General features: G+C 36.7%; 1 protein-coding gene across 8 annotated transcripts in view; it reads right to left on the bottom strand.

Annotated features, from left to right (window-relative positions):
- ZFAND4 (zinc finger AN1-type containing 4) overlaps positions 1–25,078 on the bottom strand; it is an 88,920-nt gene that overhangs the window by 16,710 nt on the left and 47,132 nt on the right. For 7 of the 8 annotated variants that reach the window (XR_005793540.1, XR_005793539.1, XM_040485748.1 and 4 more), the window contains exons 3-6: positions 18,250–18,325; positions 14,923–14,990; positions 10,679–10,865; positions 2,151–2,298 (exon numbers count right to left, since the gene is read on the bottom strand). Coding sequence is in view for 6 of the 8 variants with exons in the window: in XM_040485748.1 (XP_040341682.1) it covers positions 2,151–2,298; positions 10,679–10,865; positions 14,923–14,990; positions 18,250–18,325 (479 nt within the window). In the remaining 2 variants the exon portion in view is untranslated. The remainder of the gene's footprint in view (positions 1–2,150; positions 2,299–10,678; positions 10,866–14,922; positions 14,991–18,249; positions 18,326–25,078) is intronic. The other variant, XM_040485751.1, reaches the window with a different exon arrangement.

Genomic DNA, 25,078 nt, shown 5'->3' with positions numbered 1-25,078 from the left:
TAGGCTGATAGTGTTGTTCAAGTCTTACATCCTCTCTGATTTTTCCATCTTTTCCACCAGTTTTTTGAGAGTGTGTGGAATTCTTCTAAAATAACTATGGATTTGTCTATTTCTCTTTGTAGTTTTTGCTTTATGTATTTGAAGTTCTGTTATTAGGTGCGTAAAAATTTAAGATTGTGAGGAAAGATTTTTTTCAATACAGCTAGATCAACTGTTCTCCATCTAGAAAAAAATTATCTTTTCCCTACTTCACATTATGTTTTTTTTTTTTTTTAATGTTCATTTATTTTTTGAGAGAGAGAAAGAGTGTGAGCAGGGGAGAAGCAGAGAGACAGGGAGACACAGAATCCAACATAGGCTCCAGATTCTGAGCTATCAGGACACAGCCTGAAGAGGGGCTCGAACTCATAAACTATGAGATCATGACCTGAGCTGAAGTTGGTCACTTAACTGACTGAGCCACCCAGGTGCCCCCACATTATACTTTTTTTAAAAAGGATGGACCGTATACCTAAATGAGAAAGGAATAATTACAGAACTTTTCCAAAACTGTTTGGCATTGTGACTAAAGCTACACATATACTCTGCAAGTCCATTCCTAGGCTTATAACCCAAATAAAAGAATGCATATGTCCACCAAAAACATGTATAAGAATGTCCACAGCATCTCTACTGTTGAAAGGCAAACACTAGAAAAAACCCAACGTGTCAAAAAGAGGAGAGAAACAAACTGAAGTAGTCATACAATGGAATAGTACAAAGCAGTAAAAAAGAAAGAACTGATACTCACAACATGGATGAATTGCAAAAGTGTTATGCTGAGCACAAGAAACCAGATCAAAAATAAAAAAGAGGGGCACCTAGGTGGCTTAGTCGGTTAAGCATCCAACTACTGATTTTGGCTCAGGTCATAATCTCACAGGCATGAGATCAAGCCCCATGTCAGGCTCCAGGCACAGTGTGGATCCTGCTAAAAATTTTCTCTCTTTCTCCCTCTCTCTGCCCCTCCCCCACTCCTGCTCTCTCCCAAAATAAATAAACATTAAAAGTCTATTCTATATGATTTCGTTTATACAAAGTTCAACAACTAGAAAACTAATTTATGGTGACACATATAAGAATAGTAGTTATTTCTGGAAGTAGGGAAAGGTTATGAGAAAATCTGGAGAGAAAGATAGGTCTTATGTTAATCTAGGTTGTACCTACCTGAGTATATATAAATGTAAAAATTCATCAAGCTATACATTAAAGATTTTTAAACCTTATTATATGTATATATTTCAAGAAAGAAAAAGGGATGGGCTATTAATACAGTGAAAAGCAAAGTAATAGAGTAGTGATATATATATATATATACGTATATATATATGTATATGTGTGTATGCGCGCGCGCGCGCGCGTGTGTGTGTGTGTGTGTGTGTGTATAGCAAGGACTTATATCTAGAATATATAAACATCTAAAAAAAAGTCAGTAAGTAAAAACATAACACTCAATAGAAAAATACCCAAGAAATCTGAATGGGCATTTTATAAAAAGGGATATCCAAATACCCATAAACATGTGAAAAGTGCTCAACTTCATTAGTCAAAGAAATGTAAATTAAAACCACAATGTGAGGCCACTACACATCAACCAGAATGACAAAAAGAAAAAAAGGATCATGCCAAATGTTGGTAAGAATATGTGCAACTCTCATTCACTACCAGGAAGAATGCTAATTGGTTCAATTACTTTGGAATCACTTTGGAAAACTGACAGTATCCAGTAAAGCTGAACATAGGTATATTCTTTATCAAAACCAAAATAAGAGAGATATCCATAATAAGCAAATATTAACAGAGCATTTCAAAAAGTAACTATGGGAAGATTGAGATTAGGCTATTTTCTATTATCCTTCTTAGCACCAGACCTCTGAAATTTAAAAAAAAACATGAATTAGTTTAAGTGCAGCATATCATAGTAAATGTATTGGTGGCCTAAAAAAAACAATTCATTGCTTTTAATATCTCAATAAATAACCGAGGCCAGAAACTTGAAATGAGTAGTATTTTATCAATAATTTGTTTTCACAATTACCCACAGACCTCAACGCTGTGAGCCCCGCAGGGATAAACTAGAGAAAAGCCTGGCCAAATGCCGACAGCTTCACCTTTTTGCTGAGATTCATGTTCTCCATCTTAGCCTTCAGCAGCTTCATCTTATTCATAGTTATTGAATTTTCAATGATCTGTTGCCCAGAAGGAGAAGGCTCAGTTTCTTCATCTTCATCAGTATACAGATTATACACAGAACCACCACTGCAAAGAAAACAATAATTACTATTGAGATGTGTCTGATTCCTGCCCAATGACTAAAAATGCTTTATGTGCAGTAGAAACTACAGATGCTGCTAATGACAGATGAGTAAATCTTGTCAATGTAAATTCAAGGCAAATGTATTTCAAACAATGTACTTCTTCGAAAAAAAATTAAATAGGGTGAAATATCATGATCCAGCATTACTGAAAATCTAGCACAGCTAAGCTTTTCTGAAGTCAGTATACAACAAGTGAAGGTCTTCTGGCACCTGTATCTACTCCCACAAGAGCAAACTCCATTTCCACAAAACTGCACTGATTTCATTTTACCAGCCAAAGCTGATCATCTTGAAACCTAGACCAAAGGATGATCCGAATTCCATTAACCATAATGAAAAACAAATTAATACACCAAAGTCCAGATTTTTAAATTCATCCCGAGAGGATTTTCACTAAAAAAGGAACACACATTGTTGTCTTCAGAAAATATCTGTTTTAAAGAACAATGAAAAAATAAGAATGACTTAATATTTTTCTCAGTATTTGGAAATATAACCACCTAGAACAGCATATATTTTAAAATGAAAAAAAGAAACTCCGGTCAAGTCATAACACAAATTATTAAACATGTAAAACATCTGAACTACTGACCAGTCACCATGACATTTATTCATAAGGTAATTATTATTTGGAGCCCCATCTCTTTGACTGCATAATATAATGGCACTTGTCACACTATCCTCATAGTTATATGTCTATCTTTCCCTCTCACTCCCCACTATGTAAGCAAGGTGAAAGCAGATATTAGGCCTTGTTCATCTTCCTAGTCTCAGTGCCTAGCGCAGTGCTTGACACATAGCCAATAAATATTTGTTGAAATGAACACAAACATTAGTGAAATTTCATTCAGCTTTTTCAATAAAGCAAAATTACAATGATAAGGGTTTGGGAAAAACACAAGCTCAGCATATTTGTGGAATGACTAAGATTTTAAATAGAGAAGATTAAGAATGTGTATTGGTCAGGGTGCCTGGGTAGCTCAGTCAGTTAAGCGTCCGACTTCGGCTCATGTCATGATCTGACAGTTTGTGAGTACGAGCCCCACGTCAGGCTCTGTGCTGACAGCTCAGAGCCTGGAACCTGCTTCGCATTCTGTGTCTCCTTCTCTTTCTGCCCCTCCCCCACTTGTACTCTGTCTCTGTCTCTCAAAAATAAATTTTAAAAAATGTAAAAAAAAAAAAAATTAAAAAAAAAAAAAGAATGTGTATTGATCACCATGCCTGATTTACCTATAGGAAAACTGAAGTATGTATCTTAGCTAAAAAAGTATTAGGGTTAACAAAATTTCCTGTTCTATATGGTTTTAAGAAATGGAAACAATTTAGGATGGCCTTAAAAATAAGGGCACATTCCCTAACACTTCACAAACACATACTCCACCACATAAAGGCAAAGTCGAGAATGGAAAGCCCCTTTCTTAAAACTTTACATAGTGACAATGACGACATTTTGAAAACATGGATTAATTACATGCACAGCAGGTATGGGTAGCAGAAGGAAGGATGGTGGGAATAGGTCTCCATAAGCAATTTAGTCCCTAGTGTTTGACCTGTGACCATCACTTCTCCCTACTGCAGATGCCACAGTATGAAAACTGCCACAATGGGAACAACACTAAATTAACACTGCTATCATTTACTGAACACTACTCCACCAGACTCTTTCTCCATGTCATTTCTAATCCTCACAAAACTATATATGGTGATACCATATCTCATTTTATAAATGAAGAAGCTGCAGTTCAGAGAGGTTTTACTAAATGGTAGACTTAACATTCAAATCCCCTGGTTCCAAAACCTATTATTTATACTATTTCCTGTTGCTTCTTCAGGCACCAAACAACAGACCTTACTGCATCATGCTGTGAACCCCCGAAAGTGAACAGAACTTACAACATGTGAGGGCTCTTGTCTCGAAGTTAACTATACCTGAAAAGGCGGAAGGAGTGAAGATTTTTGCCAGTGCACCCTTGGAGACGGAAGAAATGACTCAAGTATATTCTATCCTTGGTCGTCTTGCAGTATTTTAAGTGCTCTGTCATACATTCTATGGTTATTTTAACTTTAAGTACCCATACTGAATACTGAAAGAGGTTTCTGACTCAACTTTCCTGTCATAAAAAATTGGTCCTTTACTGTTTTCCACAGAGAACACTGTGTCTGTGTTTGCCTGCACACTGTGTACATATATGTATTCTAAAAAGTAGAGTCATGATAACTATTTCATTGGATCCATTTTCAAGTAAAAATACACTTTTAAATTCACCTAATTTTTTTCAAAGAACCACATTACTGTGTTTTCTCTCACAAAGCATAGACTCAGGAGAGCAATGGAAAAGCCAATCACAATTTCTTTCAAAATGGAAAAAGGTTACTAGACTAGGATAACAGTCATTTATAAATTCAATCTACAAATATCTTTCTTTGTACTTAAAAACTGTAAGTATTTTCTTAAATTTCTAGATATTTTCTTGAATGCTATATTTAACTTTTTCTAAACATTTTAATCTAATATTGTGATTAAAGAATAAAATATTGAACAAATGAATATCTTTCCCAATGTGAATATTGTTCACCCCAAAGCCAAGTCCTCACATGACTTTCACAGACAAGTTACCATTTAATTAAGTCTCGCCTTGCCTCCTTTGATTTCTTCCCACTTAAAAAAGAAGTAAGGTGGCATGATTAACTATAAAGATTTAAGACTCAACACGATTGATACTAGGTTTTCTATCAGAATGAATTCAATTAGCACGCAATTCTCATTGTTTCTTCTTAGAGTAAGAGTTGGCAAACTATGGGCACAGGCCAAATTCAGTCTACCACTTATTCTTGTGCGGTCCACAGAATGGTTTTGACACTTTTAAATAGTTGAAAAAAATCAAAATAACATTTCATAATGTTAAATTATATGAAATTCACATTTGTGTCCACAAATAAAGTTTTACTGGAACACTGCCACACCACTGATCACATATTACAGAAGGCTGTTTTTGTACTACAACGGTAGAGTTGAGTAGCCACAACAGAATTCTATGTGGCTCTCTCATGGCTTGGCACTGTGGCTTGGCACACTACAAATCACAGTGGCACAGTCATAATTCAACAGCATTTTGAGTGCCATGTGTATCACTGTACCATGACATTTATACACACACACACACACACACACACACACACAGGCACAGGCACAGGCACATACACATACCTAACTTGTCAAAACAAGAGTGGACTTTGAATGCTACAGTTTTTAGGCAGAGTAGAGAATGGATTATTTCACTCAATTAAATGGCAAAGCCCCATGTTTATTATGCAGTGACATTTGGCCATGTTAAAGAAAAACAACTTATTTGGGCATTACCACACTAAGGACTCATCACACTATTCCCAACTTACTGGAAAAGAGTCAGAAAAATCAGAAAATTAAAAATGAAATATTTCATCAGAGTAGAATTTCTCCACAAAAATAAAAAATGAAAATGAGTCTGCACCCAAAGTAAGTTTCTGAGTGGCTTATTTATGAGCTAAGCAAGAAAATCTGTTTGCCAAAAGTGAATTAATTAAATTGGGTTTGATCACAGCAATTGAAGGAATGTGTCCAGAGAAAATAAACTTGTTTAAAGATTACTGCTTTAGCAAGAACAATTTCTTGAATAACTGACAACAGTCAACTAAAAAATAAAGCAAATGATTTAGATTTCTTTCCCTTGGCTTTTGATGAGTTGACATAAGTTATGAGTACCGTTCAGTTGTTTTTGTTTATCAGGGCATCAATACCAACTTTGAAGTTAGTGAAGAACCAGCCTCTATGAATAGTCTGCATGCAACAACTACAGGTAAGAAGAGGTTCAAACAAATGGCTAAAACAACTTGAAGTGAAGTCTCCTACAATTAATGAAGTAAAAATACGTGTGGAACAGGGAAAAAAAATTACAAAGTTAATGAAAATGTAAGGTGTTTAGAGACGATGGTTACTCTATTCTTCACCAGCAGGTATTCAGGAGTAAATATTTGAATCTATCATGTGTTACTGAACCAGTACGGTCCAAGGTAGTAACCATTTCTGGCTCATGGACTTAACCATAAGTTCAATGTCTTGACAGTAGTTTTATTATGATTCTATTAGCTCAGGACTAACACTGAATTCTTCTGAAGAAGAACCGCCTTTAACTGCTAACATAAAACAAGGAATGCCTTTGAAAATGAGTTTTTGCTGTGGACTTGATAATGTTTCTTATTGAATTCTACCTAAAATCACAAGGTAAAACGTGTTCCTATAAGAAACTCATGCTGCAGTACTGTCATTGTGACAACATCAACATTACTTTGAACCACACATAATGGCATGCTTTCAAAAGTTAAAACAAAGCAAGAACATTCCCACACGAATTTATAGTGGGCATACTTTCTAAATTCCCAGCAGTGCTTTCGTATCTCATTGCAAGTTAAAGGAAATTTCCCTATTTCAAAATCTATTTAAATGAGCGATTGAGGAGCTCCACATATCTTGAAGTGATTAATATGCAATATACTGCCATGCTAAAGGCAAACAGCCAGTGAGCACTGTAATAGAATTATACAAGTGCCTTCAAACAATGAAACATGCTCAATTAAAATCATACATGATATCACTAGTTGGCAATGCCTATCTGTATGAAAATTTTTTTCAAAGATAAAATACATAAAATCTCATTACAGATCCATATTAACAGATGAACTTTTGCAACTAATTTTGCAAATATGATAGATAACACTAGCTTGCAACCTCAAGTAAGATATTACTCCCACAAAAAAAAGCATTCAATTCTCTTTAGTGGACCCGAATTACACACACAGACACACACACACATACATACACACACACACACACACACACACACACACACACACACGTACTCAATTATTCTTATATTTTGAATTTTGTCAGTAAGAATTTTGTGGAAATTTGTTTTCTCTCTTGTTATGTGTCTACATAGCATCCTTGATTTTATCTCTTGACCTTAAAATCCTAAAACAGTTACTATTTGGTCCTTTACAAAAAATTTTTGCTGCCCCCTATTGTACAATAAGAAAGGCTCCCCTACAATAGTCAAGATAAATGCCATTCAAGGTATAACCGGAAAAAGATTTCTACTCCTCTTTCTCTGTACCCTATTCCTTGTCCAGTTCTGGTAGGTGAGTAGAAAGGAAGAGAAAAATTAAAAAATATCTTGAGAGGAACAATAATACAATTTTAATCGAAATCCTCAGCAACATTTGGGCTATGTCCTTTATAAACAGAAGCTGGCTGAGGAGAAATTGGGATAAAGGAGAAAATGACATTTCTAGCAAATGGTAAAAGATGTACAAAAACATGGCACAAAGGAGACCTGAGAAACTGATGATGACTGGTTGTAAAGAGCCTTACATACTAAGTTAAGGGGCTTAGATTTTCTCCTTTAGGGAAGAGTCAAAAGAGGATGTTCTAAGGAAGGAAACCAAAATAACAGTAAGCTAGCACACGGAGAGACTGGTATGAAAAAAGTCTATTCAGGAGCGCCTGGGTGGCTCAGTCGGTTAAGCATCTGACTTCAGCTCAGGTCATGATCTTGCGGTTTGTGAGGTTGAGCCCCATGTCGGGCTCTGTGTTGACAGCTCAGAACCTAGAGCCTACTTTGGATTCTGTGTCTCCCTGTCTCTCTGCCCCTCCCCTGCTTGCGCTCTCTCTCAAAAATAAATAAACGTTTTGAAAAAAATTCTATTCATGGTCCAAGTAAGAGATACTGGATTAAGGCTGTAGGCTTCATCTCTCCCTCTTCTATACTTCTGGCCTATATGGTTCTGGTTACTACATGGTTACTACTGTGCTTCGTAGTGCTAACCAGAGCCTAACAAATTAGAGTCAACAGTCAATACCCATTTGTCACAGTCCGCTTTCAAATAAATGATAAGTCTAATCCTTCTTCCACATAACTTGTGGTGGGCAGAATCTAAAGAAATTGCCATGATTCCCAATCCCTGGTGCTCATACCTAGGACACTCCCCTACGCTTGAGGGTGAACATGACCTAGGACTTGCTTCTAGTCAATAGAATATGTGGCAAAGGGGATTTTTCAGAAGTAATTTAGGCCCCAAATCAGTTGATTCTGAGTTAATCAGAAGGGAGCTGAGGGCAACCTCTAACCAAAAGCCAGGGGGAGAAAAGCAAAAAAAAAAAAAACAAACAACACACGCAAAAAACAAAAAACCCAACACAACAACAACAGGGCCTTCAGTCATACAACTGCCAGGAAATGAATTACGCCAACAACATGAATAAATTGAAAGCAGATTTGCTTCCCTAAATCAAGCCTCTGGATAAAAGCCCATCTTTGCCAACACCCTGATTGCAGCTTTGGGAGACCCAGAGCAGAGCAACCAGCTAAACTGTGCCTAGACTCCTGAGCCACAAAAACTGTACTCCAGATCCAGACTACCAGTTATTTTTTCTATGCATGGTTTTGTCACTAGCTTTTTATACTATGGTATTAAATTTAGGTACTTGCGCCACAAAAGACCTCCCAAAAGCCAAAGCAATCTTAAGAAAGAAGAACAAAGCTAGAAGTATCACAATGTCAGAATTCAAGATATACTACAAAGCTATAATAATCAAAACATTATGGTGCTCACAAAAATAGACACATAGATCAATGGAATAGAATAGAGAGCCCAGAAATAAACCCATGCTTAAACGGTCAATTAATCTACAACAAAGGAGGCAAATATATACAATGGGGAAAAGGCAGTCTCTTCAATAATAGTGCTGGAAAAACTGGATAGCTACATGCAAAAGAATGAAACTAGACCACTTTCTTATACCATTTCTCAAAATGGGTTAAAGACCTAAATGTGAGACCTGAAACCATAAAACTTCTAGAAGAAAACATTGGCAGTAATTTCTCTGACATCAGCCTTAGCAAAATTTTTCTAGATATGTCTCCTGTGGCAAGGAAACAAAGCAAAAATAAACTATTGGGATTACATTAAAATAGAAAACTTTTGAATAGCAAAAGAAACCTACAAAATGAAAAGGCAACCTACTGAATGGGGGAAGACATTTGCAAATCACATATCCGATAAGGGGTGAGTATCCAAAATATATTAAAGAAGTTATATAATTCAACACCCAAAAAACACAACTAATCTAATTAAATTTAATGACCTGTAATACTTTTCCTTCCTTTGTCTGGTTAGTAAACTCCTACTCCTCTTTTAAGGTGCTTCTTCTCAGAGATTGTCCCTAACTCCCTACCTTTCAGGCAAAATGAAGGTCCTCTCATCTGGCTTTCCAAAGATGTGGATATCTTTTGATAACAACTGGAAAGATTATATTATTGACACTAGTTATAGCAGACTGCATGCTCTATGAAGGGAGGGACAATTATCTCTGTAAGCCAGGGCTAGTCTACAGACTGGCTATAAAAGTTCTTTAAATGTTTAGTGACTTAAAGTGAGAGGCAATAAAGAATCAAAGTAAGAATACAGAGAAACTCACAGGTTACCTTGTAAGATTTCCTAACTGTTCTATTGCCTAGCTAAGTACCTTTAAGTTGTTTCCTTCTGAGTTTAGAATGTAACAACTCCTGGGGCACCTGGGTGGCTCAGTCGGTTGAGCGTCAGACTTCAGCTCAGGTCATGATCTCGCAGTTTGTGAGTTTGAGCCCCGCGTCAGACTCTGTGCTGACAGCTCGGAGCCTGGAGCCTGCTTCAGATTCTGTGTCTCCCTCTCTCTCTGCCCCTCCCCCACTCACACTCTGTCTCTCTCTCTCCTTCAAAAATAAATAAACATTAAAAAAATTAAAAAAAAAAAAAGAATGTTACAACTCCTCCTTCTTTTACAGAATAGGAAAATAAGACCAGAGAAGTAAAGACATTTAACTACCTTTAAGCAGTAGAGTTAAATTTTGAAAAAACAAAACAAAACAAAACCAGCAACTCTAGGTCAACCCTTTCTATTATGCCAAGGTTGTACAATAACACACAATTATAACAAAACTCTGTCATCTAGGTAGATAGGCATCTTACAGTTTCATAAAGTGACAGAAATCAATTTTTATATGAAAAAATCCTACTCCATAAACAAATTTCAGGTTTATAAGTGACTCTCTAAATATGAATCATAATGAAGAACAATTTCGGAATTACATACCTGGGGCGGGGGGGGGGGGGTGGCAAGAAAGCATGAAATTTAGTCAATCTTGTGGATATAAGACTATTTTGACAACACAAATACTGAGGTTTATGAGCATATCATACAATGTTTTCCTTTTCTAAGTGAGACATGCAAATGAAAACCTATTTACCTTAAAGATTCAGATAATGGTGTTAAAGTGCCATCTCCCCTATCTACTACACGAAAGAAATTCAACTGATCTCCTTCTCGGTATACCAAAAATGTAACTTGTTTGTTGCAGGAGGTCTTCTCCCAGACCTCATCTCGACTGGAATCCATGTACTCAGCCATCTCCCTAAGTGGATCTTCCATAGGAACTACAAATGGAAAAATCGATAAACAAGCTTTCAATTTATATCAAGTTTAATGCATGTTAGTACAGTGACAGGATATAATGTACTGAATTGGAACAATCGTGTGCATACAACATAGAGTACGTGATATTCTTTAAGTAAGTTTCTGGTCTTTTTGTAGTTAATACAACATTCCCTATGTTGAACTAATATGAAATAAATAAAATGCATTATTAGGATGTTACATACAGGGCTTAACCAAATACATCAGTACTTTCCAGTACCACGAGAGTCTGTATATTTGCTGATTCTAGGACATAATTACTTATGACTATTTTCATTTCACACGTCTGCTTCCCATATTTTCCAATATTGGTTATATCAGTAATTTAAAAGCAATATAAATTCCATTTACTTTACATTAAAAAATAAACACATACACATAACTGGGAGACATATGTTAGAAATCAGAAGCAAATAAATCCCTCTTTTTCTTTCCGGTTTTAGATTCTTCTTTGATTCTGGTTTTAGATTATTCTTAGAGCTGTTTCTTGACATGAAGTTAGCTAAATGCAACAACAATTTAGAACACAAGGGGGCCACTGAGTATACTAAAACTGCAGTGTGTGTTATGGTCAGTATGTTGCTTCTTGAAAGCATCCTCCCAGGACCCCACTGTCTTGGTAGGTATCCATGTGTCCAGAGCATAAGGATTACAGGGGAGCCCCACTACTATAGGCTCTCGTGGCCTGTAGTGGTCCTCAGGTTTGATACTGCAGCCATCATTACAACTTGCTCTTGTCCACAGCAGCCACAGATGCTGCTCCTGTGGTGGGAAGGGCCTCAAGGGATTTCTAGTTCATGGAGTAAATGTTCTAAAAGATTCTGACTTAAGTAATGATTACAGGGAAAAAAGTTTGCTCCCAAAAACTCTCATTTCAAGCTGCAAAAACATTTTCTCTTCCCTAAAAGGGCAACAATTTCTTAGATTCCCTAACTTTAATAAAAACAGCTTGGGGCGCCTGGGTGGCGCAGTCGGTTAAGCGTCCGACTTCAGCCAGGTCATGATCTCGCGGTCCGTGAGTTCGAGCCCCGCGTCAGGCTCTGGGCTGATGGCTCAGAGCCTGGAGCCTGTTTCCGATTCTGTGTCTCCCTCTCTCTCTGCCCCTCCCCCATTCATGCTCTGTCTCTCTCTGTCCCAAAAATAAATAAACGTTGAAAAAAAATTAAAAAAACAAAACAAAAAAAAAACAGCTTACTTATTAACAGAATCACAGTGTTGTGCTACCCTCTACAAAAGTTATAGCAATGAGTTATAGCAATAAGAAACTTTAAGTTGTGAAAGTAAGGTAAAAATATTAAAGACGTTCTCATACCCTAAATCCAAAAATGACCACTGCTTAAACACAAAAACCAGAAATAATAAAGTTTAGCTTATTTCATAAAAACATTTGGATGTTTTGATCAACTCTTGCATAGGCACAAAATGTGCAATATTAAAAGACATGTTTATAACAAGTTCTTGCCATTTTTAAGCTAATGCTACACTTTCCACATTACATGAATAAGAAATAAGAACAATGCTACTGCCATTACTAAAGCCATGAGAAAGCCTTACTTAAATCAATATGGTGTGCCTTATTTAAGGAGCCACTGAGATTGAATATGTGTGTGCATCTATGTGTGTGTATGCATACACCTTTCATAACAGGAAAACCACCTTGATTTCACCAGGTATAAGACATTGTTATATATAGGATACAATTTAGTTTTAGAAAGGATTTTCTATGTTGTTTTGATAATGATTAATTCAAACATAATTTTAAAAGCTAACCATTACTGAAACTCACACAATAAAGGTATTTTCTAAACCATAATTTTTTTTTTAATTTTTTTTCAACGTTTTTATTTATTTTTGGGACAGAGAGAGACAGAGCATGAACGGGGGAGGGGCAGAGAGAGAGGGAGACACAGAATCGGAAACAGGCTCCAGGCTCTGAGCCATCAGCCCAGAGCCCGACGCGGGGCTCGAACTCACGGACCGCGAGATCGTGACCTGGCTGAAGTCGGACGCTCAACCGACTGCGCCACCCAGGCGCCCCTAAACCATAATTTTTAAGTAAGACTAAATAATTATAAATATGGTTTCTCAAATACAATATGGAAAAATTCTAGGGGCGCCTGGGTGGCGCAGTCGGTTAAGCGTCCGACTTCATCCAGGTCATGATCTCGCGGTCCGTGAGTTCGAGCCCCGCGTCTGGCTCTGGGCTGATGGCTCGGAGCCTGGAGCCTGTTTCCGATTCTGTGTCTCCCTCTCTCTCTGCCCCTCCCCCGTTCATGCTCTGTCTCTCTCTGTCCCAAAAATAAATAAAAAAAAACGTTGAAAAAAAATTTTTTAAAAAAAAATTCTAGACCTGGGTATATATAGTTTTTCTTCTTAACAAAGTTCTCAAGGATGTAGGGAGACAACAGCAAGCTTTTAATTTTAAAGAGGTCAATTCAACAAAGGCAAAATTATTAAACATATAATTTAAAATATGAAAAAAGACTAGTTCTAGGTGCTGATTTTTTAGATTTGTAAAGAAGGCAAAGAAAGTTGTGGGGAAAAGAGTATTACACAGCTTCCACTACCTAAGGGTAGTGATGCTTTTTATTTTCATTTTCTCAAAAGGTAAATAAAACAAAATAAAACCCACATACATATATTCTTAACTCAAAATCTATAGCACCTACACTTCTCATAAACATAAACTAATTCTGGTCCTAGTAAAAGTAGATGTTCTGATAAAACACCCTGGTTTGAAGACAATGCTATACAAAATAACCAACTTTCCAAATTTTAATACAGTGGAATTCACATGGCACTAAACACTGTATAATTCTATCTTACCATAATGGCTCCATAAACACTTTAGGGTTCTTACACTACCGTCAGAGTTGGTACTGTAAACATTGCCTTATGTCACATAGGATAATTTTACAAGCCCAATTTATAGAAAGTCCCTGATATTAGGAGTGCTAGTTAACCAACTCTAACATTGCTACCTTTGCTTTTTTTCTAACATATCCAAAATAGTTGAACAACTGAAGTAACATATCTCAGAAAGTTCTCCTGAAGCAGCTAGGAAAAAGATGATAATATCCCTAATCTAACCCAAATTATGACACACAGATAAAATCTGACTCATGGAAAATATAAACCAGCATTGGAATCAATACTTAACCTCGGTCTTCAGGATTACTAAAGGATCAAACAAATATGATGGCCTTCCCCAAATGAGGCCCACAGAGCAGGAGTACTCTGAGCAGTCTAAGGATCCCGCTTCTTCGTGGGAATTCATGTGACAAACCTGAATCAGAAGCCAATGTGAATACTCCCAGTTCTTCCCATGCTTAGAACTCTCTTGTTAATCACATCTCTGCTCATGTCATCTTTTCCACAATCATCCTCCTACTAACCTATTTCCACAGACACTGTCACACTTCCCTATTTCCTCCACAGCACTTGTAACTGCCTGGAATGACATCAAGTCTTTACATCTTTATTGTGAGCACTGTCAGGAAGCAGAAACTTTTTCTTCCATGTAACACTGTACTGAACACCTAGTAGATGCATAAAAGATACTTGTTAAACGAATGAATGACTTCCAGAGACTGCCCACATTCTGAAAAAGGACTCAATAGGGCCACAATAATATCCATGAAACCCAAGCGCAGCACAAACCAGGCTAACAGGCAACTTTAGAAATTTCTATAACAACCATTACATCCAGAGCTGAAGACTCAGTGGGTAAAAAAGCACAAACTGGTATCCACCTAAACACAATGATAACAACATAGTTACACTATGCTATTCCATTTCCTTTCCCTATACTGGTGAGATTTTTTTTTTAAATATCCCTGGTTCCTGCTTCTGGGCATTTAGGCTTCAAAGAATAATAGTTAGAAAAACAAATGTCATTCTTCTAAGACCTGATAGCAGAAAGAGAACCTGATAAAACTTGGGACTACAAAAATACCAACTGGCTTAAAAATTATTATTGTCAACTTGCTTTAATATACATAATTAACAAATGCCTACCTCTTCTAGTATTTATAGGTCCACCACGCATAGCCAATACCAGCTTCAAGGTACAACCTTCTGAAATGCTGTGGATAGTTAACACAAAAACAAACCATAATCATCGAAGTGTATTCGGTGTTACATATACACATAATTATGTGCTAGGTTATCAGGCATAGTACTTACCCTCTGTAATAAAAAAAAATATATATAGCAATATGCATAAATGCAAAATGTTAATTACTTGCATAAATAATGAAAAAGTAAAGAAGTTCTCATAATCTTTAAATATGACACGACAACTCAGAATAAAAATACTGTAAAGGACCTCTGTGATCATGTAGTTTAATCCCTTCGTTTCACATGTAAAGAAATCGAGGCCCTAAGTAAAAAAGAAGTTTGTCCAAGATCCAAAGTGTTAGAAAACAGATCTATTCAATAAGATAGAAAATTGAAAAATAGCAAATCTACAAGAGCTCCAGAATCCCAGTGTTATTCTAGATATTCTACATGGCCTCTGACCCTTTTGTTCTTAAGAATGAAGAATTATGTAAGAGAAGAGAGCAAGAGAGACCAAAGCGAATGGTGTATCTGTAATCACTGGTGCACACAGTGTCACTCAGCAGCAGCAGGAGGGCTTAATGAAAAATTAAAGATTTGGTGAAGAACAAAACTCTCTTCCCCAATACTCTTTATCAAGTGTTTTTCTCTTTAATTTCTCATTATTTTTTAATTAAATAAAATTAATTAAATAAGAAAATAAAAAAAATTTTTAATGTTTTCTTATTTATTTTTGAAGGAGAGAGAGAGAGACAGAGCATGAGCAGAAGAGGAGCAGATAGAGAGGGAGACACAGAATCCCAAGCAGGCTCCAGGCTCTGTGCTGACACACAGGCTTGAACCCATGAAATGTGAGATCATGACCTGAGCCAAAGTCAGACACCCAACTGACTGAGCCACCCAGGTGCCCCTTAATTAAATTTTTTAATTCCAGTACAATATATAGTATTATATTAGTTTCATGTCCAATATAGTGAATTCACCAATTCTATATGTTACTTGGCGCTCATTATGATAAGTATACTCTTAATTCCCCTCACCATTTCACCCATTCCCCTACCCACCTCCCCTCTGGTAACCATCAATTTGTTCTCTATAGTTAAGAACCTATTTATTTTGTCTCTTTTTTCTTTTGCTCACTTGTTTTGTTCTTAAATTCCGTATATGACTGAGATCATATGGTATTTGTCGTTTTCTTATGTCACTTAGCATTATACTCTCTAGCTCCATCTATTTTGTTGCAAATGGCAAGATTTTGTTCTTTTAATGGCTGAATACTATTCCTGTGTGTGTGTGTGTGTGTGTGTGTGTGTGTGTGTGTGTGTGTCCATTCATCTACTGATGGACACTTAGGCTGCTTCCATAATTTGGCTATTGTAAATAATACTGCTATAAACACAGGGTACACATATTCCTTTGAATATGTGTTTTTTTTATTCCTTGACCAAATTCCCAGTAATGTAATTACTGGATTATAGGATAGTTCTATTTTTAATTTTTTGAGGAATCTCCATACTGTCTTCCACAGTGGCTGCACCAGTTCGTATTCCCACCAACAGTGCAAGAGGGTTCCTTTCTCTCCACATCCTCACCAACACCTATTATTTCTTGTGCCAATTTTAGCCATTCTAACAAGTGTAAGGTGATATTTCACTGTAGTTTTGATTTGTATTTCCCTGATGATGAGGGATGTTAAGCATCTTTTCATGTATCTGTTGGCCATCTGGATGTCTTCTTTGGAGAAATGCCTGTTCATATCTTCTGCCGATTTTTTAATTGGATCATTTGGTTTTGGGGTGTTGAGTTGTAGAAGTATTTTTAAAAAAAATTTTAATGTTTATTTATTTTTGAGAGAGACAGAGAGAGGCAGAGTGTGAGCAGGGAGGGGCAGAAAGAGAGGGAGACACAGAATCTGAAGCGGGCTCCAGGCTGTCAGCACAGAGCCCAATGTGGGGCTCGAGCCCATGAACCACGAAAATCTCGATCTGAGCTGAAGTCGGAGCTTAACCGACTGAGCCATCCAGGCACCCCTGTTTTTTTTTTAAATTCATTTATTCATTTATTTTGAGAGAGACAGAGAGAGCAGGGGAAGGGCGGACAAAAAGGAAAGAGAGAGCGTCAAGCAGGCTCTGCTCTATCAGCATGGAGCCCAAAGCAGGGCTCGAACTCACAAACCATGAGATCATGACCTGAACCGAAACCAAGAGTTGGATGCTTAACCAACTGAGCCACCCAGGTGCCCCTATAAGTTTTTATATATTTTGGATATATATACATCCTTTATTGGATATTATTGCAAACATCTTCTCCCATTCAGTAGGCTCCCTTTTAGTTTTGTTGACTGTTTTCTTCTCTGTACAGAAGCTTTTTATTTTGGGGCATTTGGGTGGCTTAGTCTGTTGAGCATCAACTTCAGCTCAAGTCAGGATCTCATAGTTCGTGAGTTTGAGCCCCACATCGGGCTCACTGCTGTCAGCGCAGAGCCTGCTTCAGATCTTCTCTCCCCCTCTTTCTCCGCCGCTCACACTCTCTCTCTCTCAAAAATAAATAAACATTTTTTTAAAAAGCTTTTTATTTTGATGTAGTCCCAACAGTTTATTTTTGATTTTATTCCCCTTGCCTCAGGAGACATACCTAGAAATGCTACTACAGCCAATGTCAGAGAAATTACTGCCTGTGCTATCTTCTAGGATTTTTATTCTCACCCAATACTCTTGTAAAAATGGGGAAAAAAAGAAAGTAGTTAGGTGGGAATGGGCCAATATTAAAAGAAAGGAGAACAGAAGACAAGATCAAAAGAGAGAGATCTAAAAAGACAGAGGATATAGAACTTGGTGTAAATAATGAAAAAGTAAAACAGAATCAAAGGATAAAGATCAGGCAGTATGGAGTAATGAGCTAACACATCTTAAGGTTCAGGATTTACACTTAAATCTAGAGGTCAGGGGGCGCCTGGGTGGTTCAGTTGGTTGGGCGTCTGACTTCGGATCAGGTCATGATCTCATGGTTTGTGAGTTTGAGCCCCAACATCAGGCTCTTGCTGACAGCTTGAAGCCTGGAGCCCGCTTCAGAGCCTGTGTCTCCCTCTCTCTCTCTGCCCCTCCCCCACTTGTGCTTTGTCTCTCTCTTCCTCTCAAAAATTAACATTAAAAAAAATTTTTTTTTAAATCTAGGGGTCAGAACTATTCAGAAGAGACAGGATCCAAGGATTCAGAAGGAAAACACTAATATACGGAGTTGTAATACTGAGCATCTATAAAACAGCTAATATGTAATTACACTCACTTGTAATCACTCAAGCAATAATCATCTTCAAGTTCCATGTTATTCCAAATTAAGTGCTGCTGACAGATGGGTATACCTTAGGGGAAGGTTATAAAAATATGGTTAAAAATTCAATAGAATCTTCAAAAAAGTATGATTCAAATCTATTTTATTAAAGAACCACTACTAATAATAAATCAAACACACTTCTAGATTGAATGCTAGGTGCTTAGCTAAAATCAACAGAATGACTGAAAGTAGATGGAGTCCACTCCACTCACTTTAGAATGGTATGTTTTAATAACTGTCTACCCTGAGTCAAAGTATAACATTAGGGAGCCCATTAAAAAACAAATATCACGAAATCAGCCCTGAAGAGTTTAAGAATTAAGGCCTAGGGGCACCTGGGTGGCTCAGTCGGTTCAGCATCGAACTCTTGATTTCGGCCCAGGTCATGAAATCATGGTCGTGAGACTGAGCCCTGCATCGGGCTCCACAAAGGGTATGGAGTCTGCTTAAGATTCTCTTTCTCCCTCTCCTTCTGCCCTTTCCCTGCTCACATTCTCTCTCTCTCTCAAGAAAAAAAAAAATTGAAGACAGTTGTTAATGCTGCAAAGTACAGTCTTCATTCATTTATGTGCAATTTGTTCAAAGTATATTATGGGGGAGTGAAAGGGGTGAAAGGGGTTAAAATGTACAAACTCTCATCTATAAAATGATTAGGTCATAAAATATATAAAAAATGTATAACATAGGGACTATAATTAATAATATTGTATTGTATTGTATACCTGAAAGTTGCTAAGAGAGTAGACCTTAAAGTTTTCATCACAAGATAAAACTTTTGTAACTAGGTATGGTGATGGATGTTAACAAGACTCATTACAGTGATCACTTTGCAATAAATACAAACATTGAATCACTATGTTGTGTACCTGACTAGTACATCAATTGTATCTAAGTTTAAAAGTATAGAACATTTAATTTAGCTTACGAAATTAAACTAATTTAGTTTATGTTTGTTAATGCTGTGAAGTACAATCTTCATTTAGTTATGGGGGAAGGTGGGTCATATCCCTAAAATGTGTTCCCAGAGTAATATTATTTAGTGACTAACATGGCATCTTTCACATGTCTCTTAAATGGAAAAGTCAATAATATTTAAAAAAAGGACAGAAAATATAATTTCCAATAAACCTTAATGTATTAGAAAATTCCTTCCACCTCAGTGTTTATATGTGATTGCATATTAACATGTCCTTTTGTAGAGCCTGAACACTAATTACAGAATAATTCAACATTGAAAAAAAAAAAAGTATGCTGTAGACCATTTTCAATGCTAAAAATTATAGTCTACAAGAGAGTTTATTTGCATTTCTGTGATGTTAAAGAAATATTAATAAGGAGTATTATACTTTTGCAAAGTATAAATTTAAACACCCAAAGAATATCTGTACCATTCTAGCCAAAGAGTATTATCTATTCAATAGGACATTTAATGGACACTGATGTTGATGAAAAACTTTCTTCAATACCTCCTACACGGTCTTCTCAAATTACTTTTTCTTATGATACTAAAACTTGACTAGAATAATAACAGTGGTATGTATACTAGCATTTATTATAAGCTAAGCATTGTTAAAAGTGCTTGACCTGTTGCCTGGGTGGCACAGTCGGTTAAGCGTCCGACTTCAGCCAGGTCACGATCTCACGGTCCGTGAGTTCGAGCCCCGCGTCGGGCTCTGGGCTGATGGCTCAGAGCCTGGAGCCTGTTTCCGATTCTGTGTCTCCCTCTCTCTCTGCCCCTCCCCCGTTCATGCTCTGTCTCTCTCTGTCCCAAAAATAAATAAACGTTGAAAAAAAAATTAAAAAAAAAAAAAGTGCTTGACCTGTATTATCATAAATTAACTGCAACCACAATTATCATAATTTAACTGCGACCACAATCTTGTGAAGTAGGCATCAATATTATGTTCATTTCACAGGTTATAAAACTGAAGTATTGAGAGATTGACACAGAGTAGATAGATTAGAGATGTGAAGCCCCCCGAAAGGCCAACTCCAGAAACTGCATGCTTAACCTTTATGCTAATCAGTCTCTACAAAATCAGTTTTCATAAAGCAAAAGTCGCTGTCTGGTGATGTTTCAGTAGTACTGCCTGTTAGAAGACCTGGTATCTACTAAATGTTTACCAAATGTTCCAAAAGATCATCATAGAATACAGTCACAGAAGGAGGAGGCCCTAAGCGGGAAGGACACAATTATATCTCTCAAATGAACCAGTTTAGTTCCTTTTCTTCCCACTAAAAATTAGTGTCAGGTAAGGAAAGGCTTTAAAACTAGAAATTATTTCACAAATTATTTTAACAAACTGGAAATTTGCCTAGGTCAACTTTTCAATCAAAACTATAGGATTTCTCTAGCATAATTAGATAAAGCAATTTGGCCAGGTACTACCCTGTTTACATTCAACCCACATCATACGGGTATTATTTTTAATGGAAACTTTAGAACTGGATTAAAGACACAGTAATAACACTATTTAGGTACAACTCCTGCAAACACTTTAAATGAACTGAGCCAACATTTATCAGGCTAAAATAAATATTATAAGGATGGCAAGCAGGCAAGACAGTGTGAAAGAAACATCCAAAACTGAGCTGTGATCCTAATGGCTACTTGAGTTGCTGAATGACTTTGAGGAGAATATCATCCTCTGTGAGCCTCAGTGTCCTCTCTTGCACATTAAAAAACACTAGGATTCTTGGGACACCTGGGTGGCTCTGTTGGTTAAGTGGCTGGCTCTTGGTTTTGGCTCAGGTCATGATGATCTCATGGTTCGTGAGTTTGAGCCCTGCATCAGGCTCCACACTGATAGTGCAGAGCCTGCTTGGGATCCTCCCTCTCTCTCCCTCTCTCTCTGCCTCTCCCCTGAGCACGTGTTCTCTCTCTCCCTCTCAAAATAAATAAACTTAAAAAAATAAAAACAAAAATTTAAAAAACCACTAGGGCTCTTTCTAACAGACACACTTTAAAAATCTCAAATACACAGAGCTAACCAACTTTCCTTTAAGACAGCGTTGCCAGATTTAATAAATAAAAATCTGGCAACCCCATTTAAGGTTTGCTTTTAAACCTCAACTCTTTAAACTTCAACTCTTATTTCTCATACAACTAAATCCAGAAAAATTAATTCCTATAAAACACGTATTCCTAAAAAATAAAGATTACATATATAAAAATGTTTTATTAAGTGTTCTAAAACATTTTACAAATTAAAATATTATAAAAATAATAGTCATTTGTGAAAAGTAGACAACTTGGAGATATATAAAAGAAAGTAAAAACTACATGTCATCCTAAACCCAGTAGAATCTATTCTTAACATTTTGGGTATATTTCCTTTTAAAACTTTTTTTTTCTTTTACCAGAAATGGGAACAAATTTTGTGAGCTGTATCATAAACTACTTTTTCAATTAATATATTATGTGCATTTTTCACATCAATAAAAAAAAACCCATACATTGTGTTTAATGACTGAATGGTACTGTAATATTTTTCTGTCATAACTTATTTACACAGTCCCCTAATAAGAGATATTTTCATCTATCCAATTGTTCACTATTCTAAATAAATCTGTGAGAAGTGATATACGAGTATGAGTGTTTTTGTAAATGTATGTATGTGTGTTAATCTGCTTGGGTTGCCCTAACAAATACCACAGACTGGTGGCTTAAACAATAGAAATTTACTTCTCAAGGCTCTGGAGGCTGGGAAGTCAAGATCAAGGTTCTGGCAAAGTAGGTTTCATTTTAAGGCCACTTCTCTTGGCTTCCTGTGTACTCATATGACTTCCTTGTGAGTGTGCACAAGAAAGGGAGCTCAGCTCACTGGTGTCTCTTCTTACAAGGGCACTAATCCCATCAGAGGGTACCTCATCTAACCCTAATGAGTCACATGTTTCTTTAGTCTTTTTTTTAGAGTTTTCACACAGATACTATGTAGTTGAGAACATAGTCATATCTGCATGTAGGAAATAAACTAGAATCAATAGGACCTATGGATATTTAAAGACACTGGTGGACCCCTGCTCCCATCTCCCAATATTTCCTCCCAAAACAATACAGAACAACAAGAAACGAAATGATTCTACACAAAAGCCATGCCCTTCACTCTCCTATTGTGAAGACAGAAAATGTCCAAATTTCAAAATAAATGGGAAGAAGAGGGGACAATCACCCAATCCTCATGAGTGAAGTATCATGCTCCTGCCCCTGCAGGGCTGACTGAGAAAAATTTCAGAGAAGACACAGATGGAAACTAGTGACATTATATTAAGCCCAATATAAAATCATAATGAGGAAGAAGAAACCATTCTAAGACTGAAAAGTCTACAAAAAGGACTCAGATCAGAACACTGACTATAAGGAAGGGACTTTAAAGCCAAGCAATTTGAAGAAGCTTCTGTGAGACGCAAGAAAAACAAAAGAGGAGGAGCGTCTCTGAGTAATTCAGTGTGGGGTGGGGAAGGAGCAAGTGGTGAAAAGAGTCTTGCAAGACAAAAAAAGAACCACAAAACTGGAAAACTCTTAACTCCCTCCAACTCACATCAGCACAAAACAAACATAAAACATCTACTAAAATATCTGGACATGGTCGTAACAACATAAGAGAGCACCATTAAACAGTATCTATGAAACACTCCATACCACAAAATCCAACAGGAGAAAAATTTATAAATCCATACAGAGTTAATGATAATAATAAGTTATATAATAATTTAAAAAATTATATCACTTTACATTGTATAACATATGTAGTATACAGTATGTAAACATATACTTCTATATTAAATATATAATTTTAATTTCTAATTTTATTCCAAACCTATCAACTAAAGTAAATTTTACCCAGAAAAATAACTATAAAGCAGAAGAAAACTGTAAGGCCACACCTGCAACAGAGTTAAACATAGTCAAGCATTTGAAGATATGAAAGAGCACTTTGAATCAGAACTTCAAAAATTAAGAACAGAAAATGTCTAACACAAAAAACAAAAACAAAAAAGGAAGAAATTGCAAAAAAAAAAAAAAAAGGCAGACTAGACTCAGAAAAGAAATGGAGGAAAAAGACAAAATTACCTCAAAATGAAGAACAAATTACAAGATACCAAGAGATAACAGACTTAAATACACATTTAGTAAAGGACAAGGCAAGAAAACAACCAAGAGGATGAGAAGGACATAAAGAAGGAAGAAGGGTCAGAGAGAAAGTAGTGAAAATGGAAGACAGGCCAAGAAGGAATAATATTCACATTATCAAAATCCAAAAAAAAAAGAAAATAAGAAAATAATGGAACAGAACTAATACTGAGAATAATAATCCTAAAAAGCTTCCAGAAACAGAAAAAATCTGAATCTACAAGTGGAAAGGACCCAATAGGTACCTGGGAAAATTAACCTAGAATTATCAAGCCCAAGACTTAGTCTCTAGTAATAAAACTATTCAATTTCAATAATAAAGATTAAATCCTCAAGAGTTACATGGAAAAAAATCAAAGAACTTATAAGGCAAAGGACTTAGACTGGACTGAACAACAACAAAAATAATCTGACTTTAAAATGAGCAAAGGATTTGAGTAGACATTTCTCTTAAAAAAGACATAGGGATATGGACAATAAGCACATGGAAAGATGGTCAACATCACTAATCATCAGGGAAGTACAAATCAAAACCACAGTAAGACATCATCACACCCATTAAGATGTCCATAAAAAAACAGAAAACAGAAAACAGCGTGTTGGCAAGGATGTGGAAAAATCTGCACTGGTGCCTTGTGCACTACTGGTGAGAATACAAAATTGTGCAGCTGCAACAGAAAACAGTATGGAAGATCCTTGAAACATTAAGAATAGAATTACCATATGATCTGTTAATTCCACTTCTGGGTATATATTCAAAAGAAATCAGGATCTGGAACAGATTATGCATGCCCGTGTTCACTGCAGCATTATTCATAATAGCCAAGAGATGGAAGCAACCTAAATGTTTATCAACAGATAAATAGGTAAAGAAAATGTGGTATAAACTTAACAATGGAATGTTATTCAGCCTTAAAAAAGAAGAAAATCCTGTAGACTTATGTAAAGATGGCTGGTAAGGAAAATCCTAAGTTCACCTTGCTCCACAGACACACCTAGATAACAATCACATCAGTGCAACCAACCCAGAGAACAATCTCAAGACTGGCAGAACAGACTTTTCAGTTAATTGTAGAGAGGAAACCACATCAAAAACAGTAGGAAGAGCAAAGGTGTAGTGGAGAACCAAACTCCTGAGGAGAAAACAACTGGGAGGGACACTACAAGCACAGAGAAGGAAGAGAAGCAGACTCCACACCAGGTATCCCAGGCACAGGGACCCTCACTGGGAAGACAAGTCTCTATAACATTTGGCTTTGAAAAACAGTGGGGCTTAACTTCGTTTTTTTACTACCAGTGGGGCTTAACAGCCAGGTACTTTAAAATTCAGCAGGCTCAGCTCCGGGAAAGCTGGAGGGCAATAAAAAACTGAATCCCCACCCATAAAGAGACAGTATAACAAGCAATCTCATGGAGATACAGCATAAAAGAAGCAGTTTGAAAAGTGCCTGGGGTGGGGCGCCTGGGTGGCTCAGTGGGTTCCAACTTCAGCTCAGGTCATGATCCCGAGGTTCATGGGTGCATGACACTGGGTGCTGACAGCTCAGAGCCTGGAGCCTGCTTTGGACTCTATGTCTCCCTCTCCCTCTGCCCCTCCTCTCTCTCTCTCTCTCTCTCTCAAAAATAAACAAATATTAAAAACAATTT

Source organism: Herpailurus yagouaroundi, unplaced genomic scaffold (genome assembly GCF_014898765.1).
Source record: "Herpailurus yagouaroundi ecotype Mexico unplaced genomic scaffold, PumYag 163, whole genome shotgun sequence".
In the NCBI taxonomy this organism is placed as follows: domain Eukaryota; kingdom Metazoa; phylum Chordata; class Mammalia; order Carnivora; family Felidae; genus Herpailurus; species Herpailurus yagouaroundi.
Note: the sequence above shows the minus strand (reverse complement) of the source record. Positions and strands in the feature narration are given on the sequence as shown.